The sequence below is a fragment of the Abrus precatorius genome, unplaced genomic scaffold (assembly GCF_003935025.1).
Source record: "Abrus precatorius isolate BTA unplaced genomic scaffold, Abrus_2018 Scaffold7, whole genome shotgun sequence".
Taxonomy (NCBI): domain Eukaryota; kingdom Viridiplantae; phylum Streptophyta; class Magnoliopsida; order Fabales; family Fabaceae; genus Abrus; species Abrus precatorius.
Window position 1 is genome coordinate 30,726,409 of NW_020874417.1, and position 8,648 is coordinate 30,735,056.

The window sequence follows — 8,648 nt, forward strand, 5'->3', positions numbered from 1 at the left end:
AAAAATTATATTTACTATTGTTTACTTTTTATAAAAGTTGTTACCAATAATTGACCTCCAAACATAATTTGTGATTATTAACTTTTAAATGGAATATTTTTAGAAATATTGTCAAATAAAACCATTTTAAAGGATTGGTTTTTTAATTATTATGCTAAGTAATTTTTTCTACATTATAAATTTATTTTTTAATTTAATATTAGTTAAAAAATTTATAATTTATTCTTAATTTTATTTAATATAATAAAATATTTATTAAATTTATTATAACATTTATTTTTTAATTACTGTATTTTAAAATAATTGTATAATGTATTTAAACAAATTTAATTCAGTGATACTTATGCAATACGTAAGAAAAATACCGGTTAATATAAAATGCAACTATAATTTAGAAGTCGAATTGATTTTATATAAAATTATTACATTGTTCGGATAAGAATATGTCATAAATTAAGCAATAGCAATACATCCTATATAATTTGAATTAAAGTAATATCTTAAAAATATATTTTTTAAATAAAATTATATAAAATGTAGTATAGTTAATCTAAAATAGTAAGGTAGAAAATATAAATGATTTAAATTCAGGGAAAAAAATAGAAAACTTTTAAAAGTTAAGAGTGTAAGTAAATGAGATTTAATAAAAATAAAATAAATTATGGTATAAAAAATAACTTTAAAATAATTAAAATTGAGATTTGAAGTATAAATATTTATTAATGTAAAAGAATGAAATAAATAAAAATATTCATCACAAAGAAAAAGAGAATATAATAAAATACATTCTCATGTTTAATATATATATATATATGTATATTCTTGGGTGTGTCAGTGCCGTAGTTCCTGTTGGTCACATGGTGGCATGTGGGCGACAGAGTTGGGCTACTTTTGAAGCAGGCCCACTACAACGAGTTAATCCATGTTTTGACTTTTGAGCCTGCTTGGGCCCATTTCAACAGCCTTATCCACCAGTTTATCTAAACGAGTAACGAGATTCCTCAATCCACTCCCGAGGTGGACCCAGATGGAGACCATGGCCCAAGCCATGTGCTCAAGTACAGGATTTTTTTTGACAAAAAATATGCACAAGACATTTTTTTGGGTGTTGTTACATGATATCTTGATTTTTTTTCAGTTAGTTTTTGACTTTCACAGTGAGAGGAATATTAACAATATTTTTTTTTTATTGATCAAAATATATTAAAAATTATAAAAAATATAGGTCGGGAACAGGTTCTATTGATAACTTAGCTTGTGAATTTTTTTCCTCGTATTGCAGTAGTTAATTTCATAGGAAATAATGCTATATTCTATGGAATTTTATTTTATTTTATTTTTGTTAGGAATTTACCTTTCTTTAAAATTTAGTGACGAGCTGAATTTGGATTTGTATAGATTGAAAAATAACTCGTAGTTTATGGAGGCCAACTAAAATAAAATTAAACCTAAGAACAACTTTTCTTTTTTTATTTATTGACTTATAGACTAGGATGTAATCCATTTACTAGCCTCCATGTGATATTTTGCATTCATATAGCTTAGACCTGTTTTGTAATAGTTTTATAATTTTCAAAATGAGTATTCGTTTGGATTGAATCAAGTGAACTCATTTAAACTAAAAATGGTGATAGATAGGATGCAGAAGAGTCTGGTCCATGATGATTGACACGTGAAGCACTCACTTTTGGAACATATCATCTACAATTGTGTGGATTGTGGAACGTTGTGGTGTGGCTTACACAGAAAATCAAATCAAATCATTAATGAATTCCCGAGTTCAAGTTGCATATTGAGGACTAGATCCATGTAGCATTACAAGTAAAATAAGGATTATAAAAAATAAATATTGTAAATTATGGTTTGACAGTTTTATAACTATTCAGAAATGGAAATGGATTGGGATGTTTTTCATTTAACATTTGATTTACCAAAGGTGCTTTCTGTTAGACCAACCTGAAATTGAAATTACAAGTTAAGTTAGAACAATATCAACTAAGAGATTCCCATGTTTATTGATAAAATAAGATGGTTTTAAATTGATTGAAATAATTTTGATATTGTAAATTTATTTAAATTTTTCTTTAAAATTTTAGGAATATTAAATTACTATAGTTAATTTATTTAATATTTTTAATTGATAATAAAATTAATATATTGATCAATTGTATTGTTAATATATTGTTTGTTTTATGTAAAATTTTATTAATTATAATTTAAAGGTTAATAAATACGTATTTGGAAAATAATTAAAATATTTTTATGGAATTGAGTGCGTCAATTGGTGCATTATAATTTCTTTTATATCAATTTTGAAAATATTCAAATTTAGAGAGGAAAAGTAATATTTACAATAGAAGAGGAGAAAGAAGGTGACGAGTTTGCCCACTATAATTTCTTTTAGGGAGTGTTGGAACTTAATGATCCAGTTAGCAAATGATTGATGCAAATTTTTAAAAAGGTGAAGGTCATTTATTAGCGCAAGGGCATCCTTTGAGTTCAGATTTAATTTAAAGTTATTTGAATTAGATCCTTTTTTAACCTTTTTTTAGAGAGTATAAACAAACCCAAAAATATACAATACATACAATATAAATTATTTGAGTTTATTAATGTCATATTTCATACTGAAACTGCTGAAAGAAAGTTTACACAACACTACAACCAGCATTTCTAAAATACAAACTATTTTTTTTGCTTTAGTCGTAATTTATTACATAGTTTTGTTAAAAATATTTATCCTATTTTATTTTTCTATCTATTTTAAAAAAAGAAAGAAAGAGAAATTACATCATAAAAGAGAAGAAAAGATAACATAAAGATGCGAAAACAGAATGTAATTTAGATATAAAACTCTAAAGACAATAAATCAAAGTCACAATTTTATAAATATTTATTTATACAAATTAGAGTAGTAAGATAATTCTAAAAAGAATTATATTTGTATAAATTTCTTTCAGTCCTTCAGATTTGATTGAACAAGTTTACAAAATTAGATCCAAAAATTATATAATACTGTTTCCTTTTTTTAAAATATATTATATTTTATTTTTAGAAATAGAAAACTCTTTTTAAAAAGGGAAACAAACATACTCTAACTGAATTTTTTTTTTTTTAAATTTCAGTTTTTTACAATTAATTAGACTGATTTATGAAGCCTCCTACTATCTGTTTGATTTAAAGTTAAATAAAATTAATTTTGATTAAATTAATTTTAGTCCATTAAATATAATTGAGACAAGTGAATAAATTAATCTGAAATTAATACATTTTTATGTAGATGTTGTTATTATTAACAGGTGTGAGAATGAGGAGGTTTCTAACTTTAGACCAAAAATGCCCTAAAACAATAATAAAATCATAGGTTCCAGAGTTTGAATACAAATGAAAGGGAATAAGACTCAACGGGAAAGTACAATGTATTTATGAAAAAAGGTAAAATTTCACACTTTGCCATATATCTTAGCAATGTGGACAGTAGCCCTAAAGATCCATATGAGGAAGCTAATGTTTTCTGTTCTAGGCCCCCTTTTTAAAAAGAAGCCTTATTGACAACTGTCAGGAAACGCATTAATTTAATGAAGAATGTTTCATACTTTTTCTTCTCTAGCTAATAATCCCAGGCAACAAGTGGGACAGTAGCATTGAACTTAGCAAACATAAACCGAAGTGTCTTTTTACTTATTTGGGAAAAGCATGATGCCAGTCTCAGCAGCTGCTAATTTACACAAGCCAAACTTCCAATCAATCCTACGAGGAAGGGAATCACCAAGAATAGTGCCGTGTATTGAAACAACAATATCTCTCACCTTCTAAGTTTTTCTCTATTCGTTTTTTATACTATTTATCTATCGCCTTAATTGTTTAGCAAGTCCAAGAAGATGATCTTTTAATCACCGGTTTCATCTGTTTGTCTTCTTCAAGGGAAATCATCCCCAAGTGTGATGGATCTTCCAGCATCATCTTTGCCACCAGATAGCCTGCAATAGACCAAGTTTGGTATTTTCTGGCCTGTTTGCCAATATATCTCCCAAGTTTACCGTCATAATATTCGGGCCACCCATCCTTCAGTAAACGACTCTCAGCAAGCTCAATTGCACGTCTTGCTATTTGTGGTCGCCCCGTTTTGATGCAAGCAGCTGTTACTAGCCACAAGAGCACTGCACTCGAGCAAGAAATAAAGCAAAACGAATAGTCAAAAAACAAGACCACCAAACCTATGTATGTTGATAAGCTTATTCCATAACATATTGTGAGAATAGTCAACAATGCTTCTGGTAGACATCAGATTACCATTTATTGAGAAAAAATAACTAACAGCATAACTAAAAAGTAATAGCAACATTTTTTCCCCAGTTTCACTGTGTTTTCAAATTAAAGATAAAGGCATTGGCAATGTTACTAAGATTTAAACATGGTGCTTTCCACACATTCTTCTTTTCTGTTTATGTTAAAGACAAAAACATACTATTAGCATAACAGAAATATGGCTGATGTTACTACAAGGAGTAGCGTAATTTTGAAACCTATGGGAAACATCTTACGGCAAAGGCTAAGCTGATGCCTAACCACACTCTGGTGTTACCCAATAAACTGACATGTACGAGTAGCCATAAGTTTAACTGCTAAAGTCATGTGAAGAAGCTACAGTGACCAAAGCCCAAATCAAAAGCATTTTGAAGTTTAAATAAATAAGAATGGTCACAGAAAGGAAGAACCTGGCCAAGATCCTCCATTATGGTAACTCCATCTGGTATTTTTGGGATCACAACCAGTAACAATTCGCCACTCATGGCTCTCTATTGCAGGATAAGATATTTTAAGTGGCATTTCACCAACCAACTCATCCCAGCGAGATTCGATAAGATCCATGATAGCCATTGATTGCTCTGGAGTTGCTAGAGAAGATAGAATTGCAACACAATTGCCTAAAGCAAACCATCGAAAATCCATTCGGGCTGGGCTGACATTTCCAATGAAGTAGCCCCCACGGGTTGGCATAAAGTCAAATACCCAATCTGGGATAGAATCAGGAATAACATTAAACTTATTTACTGCAGTATGTGAGTACTCCTCAGTCTTATAACGATAAATGTCATTTAGTTGTTGGAAGTCAAGCCAAAAATAACTTCGCATGTGATAACTTAGTGCATGCAAACGCTTCACAACACGTTCTACACATTCCTTTCCTTCAGCATCATCCTGTTTCAGCATTGCCAAAGCACATCTCAGTGCCATGAAGAAAAGTGCTTGAATCTCTATGGGATAGCCATAAATACCCTGCAGGAAAAAAAGGAAAAAGAAACAATTAATAAAATATGAAAGTTCTTCAAAAACATTCAAAATCAAATATATGAGTGAAAACTAAACTGCAAGGACTTGAAAGTAGAAACTACACATATTAATTTATATTTAATGTACTGTTAGGGTAAACAAAGTTGTACACTATTATCCAATGATGTGTTGCTGTGTCATAAGAACAAGAGTAAGACTTGTGACAAATCTATTTGCATTGCCTTGCACCATAAAATGGCCAACTTAGGCTATAAACAATGGAATGCAACAAACACCATTCTTGCAGCCAGATAAAATGGGCAATCTTAATTATATTAACAGACTGAGAAACAACTGCAAATTATGCCCTACCATTCTTCGATCAATCATGCAGCATCCATCAGCACAAAGCAGGGTTGGAAATGTATCAAACCCCTCTGACAAGCATAGAGTCAATATAAGTTTCATTCCCTTTTGACAAGCTGATGATTCAGCCAGGGACATGTCCCCTGTAGACTTTGTGTATGCACGAAGTAAAATGATCCACCAGAATCCAGAGTCAACAGGAGCAACTCTTCCAATTGCACTTTCACCAAAATCTGCAATAAGAGTATCTGTTTTCCTAACAGGATCATGGAGGACCTTGAAACTAGCTGGCATTACACCTTCACCAAGCTTAAATCGATCTACTCTTTTTTCCCACCCCTGAAGATGCAATGTCTTCAATAAGAAGTTCTTTACTATATCTGGTTCACCATTCATCAAAAAGGCCAGAGCACTTGGCACAAAATCTCGAACAAAGACCTAGAAAAGAAAATTTAATCAATAAATATCATACTCAGTTTTAGAGGACCTCCCATCAGTGTATGACAGTTCATGGTGCTTCGGAGTTTGTGGGGGCCACCACTAACACAAAACTTCAGGGTTTCTTCTCTTAATCAACAATTATTCAAGATACCAACAATCTATTAAGCATGTATAGCAAGATACCTAAGGCATATGAAAAGTAACTATAAGTTCAGGTGCTAAAAGAAAAAGTTGACACTACCAGGATATATCTATTGAGAACTAACGGAGCCAAATAACTGTTGGCAGTTTTAATATTATTTTTTTTATAATTGTAGTCATGCCTATTTATCCTTCTTATGTCTTCTCCAATCAGTTTGGTTCTCCGACTTAATCAAGCATTCAACAACTACAAAATTCATTTCCGTTAATCTTCGGAATGAAGGGGCTACTTAAAAGTTTAGTTAAATTTCTTAAATATGTATTAGAGAATCAACTAAAGTTTGTTATAGTACTCTTATATTCATTACATTAAAAACACTTGGTAACTATAAAGTCTAAAAAAATGTTATCATGCCACATCATAGATCATATGTCTTGTAAAATATGCAGTAACCCTCAACTTGTATGATGATCCAGGTTCAATTGCCCCTGAAAACTTGTCAACAATCAAAAGGCTTTTGGTTGTTTATAATTAAATGTCCATCACACACACACACGTACTAGTATTCAAATTCAAGCATTCTATAGTACCGTGTTTTCAAACTGAAGTAATAAAGAAGCATCTCATGAACAACTTATTTCATCATAGCTTGATTAGAACATTAAACATCCACGGTCCACCAAGCTTGCATTTTTTCAAAAGTTTTGTACATGCTCCTAAAATTGGAATATGGAATTTTGGCATTAATTGAGGCATTCACCTGATCATAGTTTAGAACTTCCTCTGATTGATGATCAACAGCTGCAATTGTGCCAACCGGTTGGTTTCTAAAATAGACTAGAGATTTTCTGAGAGATTCCCAGGCATCAGCAACCATGGGGTGAGGCTCAAATGAGTTCCGAGTGGATGAAGCAGGTGTGTTAAAGCCAGATCTTCCCCCAGGCGAATAAGTGTCATAGTTATCCAAGCCTGCTTTCGCAAGACCAATTGATAGTTCACTGAGAGACCTCTCATCAAATGATCTCTGTCTTTCAATGTTCAACCTAGGCCTGTCAAGCAGACGTGAGAGATCATAATCATCCATCTCAGAGATAGAGCAGTGAGAGCTGATTTTGCGCATTCCCATAGGCCCGTCCATTTTCTCTACTTCTCCAATAACTGAATGACTATGTCAAACAGACACTATCTACAGCCAGAAAAAATAAAATGCTCCAAGGTCAAATGCAAAACTGAAACAAGCATATTCCTAACAACCAAATATATAAAAACAAGCATATATAAAATCGTAAAACCAATGAGGAAATGACAGAATCAGAAACGTAAAGCACACTCACGAGTCACGATCAACATGATCGAATCAATAAAAACTATTCTATACGTAACCGTTCATAAAAATTAAGCTCCGCATATGGGAAGAAAAATGGAAAGAAAAACAATACAACATCTCAGCACATTTTCGGCAAAACAGAACAACATCAGCGTCGACTCTTGTCAATAGCATCATCAAATTAGAAAAACCGAACACGGTAACGAAACAACAAGTGGCACATTAAGGAAAACAAATACCAGATCAAGATCCACGCAAAACAAAAACCGAAGAATCACCATTATCACGCGATTCAAACAACTAGAAAACGGGCAAAATAGGTTCATATATGAGAGGCAAATTAGGAAGCTGCGACGAAGGAATGAGAGCAATTTATCGATACTAAAAAAAGGCAGATCTGAGAATACGAAGGGGAAGTGAATGATGGCGAGAAGTGGAACGAGGAGGGAGGACAGAACCTGAACGAGGCGACGACGACGAGGCAGAGAAATATCACCCGGCGGAAACGACGGTGGTTGGCCGGCGATTTCGCCGGAAAATGGAGTACGAAGAGTATGGCGGAGAAGAGAAAAAGAAGGAAAAAAAAAGAACACGAGGGAGGAAGCCGATATTTATAGAAGACGACGAACGGTAGAAAGCGAGTCGAGGAGAGAGAGTGCAACCAACGGACCGTACCGTCCCACCCACTTTTTTCTTTCTTTATTTATTAATTTTCATTTCTAACACGTCGATTCCATGTTAGAGGGTTACCGGGAACAGCCGGTAGCAGAGAGGGGGGTTACCGGCACGCCCACGTCGGCAAAACGGTGCCGTTCCTTCTGGTCTCTCTTGCACCCACTTCTTCTGCTCCCTGCTTCTGCGATGATCCAATTTGGAATAATGATAGGTGGGTGAGCGTACCAAGTAGCAACTAACATGTGTATTTATATTTTCATTTTTCATCTTTTAGGGTTATTAATTAATTGGGTAGGTGGGTGGATTTCAGAATTTATTCTATGAGCCTAGACAGCTACATTTCAACTTGTATTTTTCCTCCTCTTATTATCAATTTAATTAATGACCTAAGAAATTGACTTCTGAGAAAGCACTTCCCACGTT

General features: G+C 32.6%; 1 protein-coding gene across 3 annotated transcripts; it reads right to left on the reverse strand.

Moving 5' to 3' along the window:
- Positions 1-3,328: 3,328 nt before the first annotated feature.
- On the reverse strand, positions 3,329-8,441 carry LOC113870831 (probable alkaline/neutral invertase D). 3 transcript variants are annotated; one of them, XM_027507324.1, is made up of 5 exons: positions 8,301-8,441; positions 6,984-7,409; positions 5,647-6,078; positions 4,719-5,280; positions 3,329-4,160 (listed from the first exon to the last, which is right to left on the reverse strand). In XM_027507324.1, the coding sequence occupies exons 2-5, from the start codon at positions 7,359-7,361 to the stop codon at positions 3,865-3,867; spliced, it is 1,668 nt and encodes a 555-aa protein (XP_027363125.1). In that variant the 5' UTR covers positions 7,362-7,409; positions 8,301-8,441; the 3' UTR covers positions 3,329-3,864. The 3 variants fall into 3 exon arrangements, with proteins under 3 accessions (XP_027363125.1, XP_027363126.1, XP_027363124.1); XM_027507325.1 differs by lacking the exon at positions 8,301-8,441 and adding an exon at positions 7,790-8,223; XM_027507323.1 differs by lacking the exon at positions 8,301-8,441 and adding an exon at positions 8,009-8,226 and having other exon boundaries at positions 3,335-4,160.
- Positions 8,442-8,648: the final 207 nt, after the last annotated feature.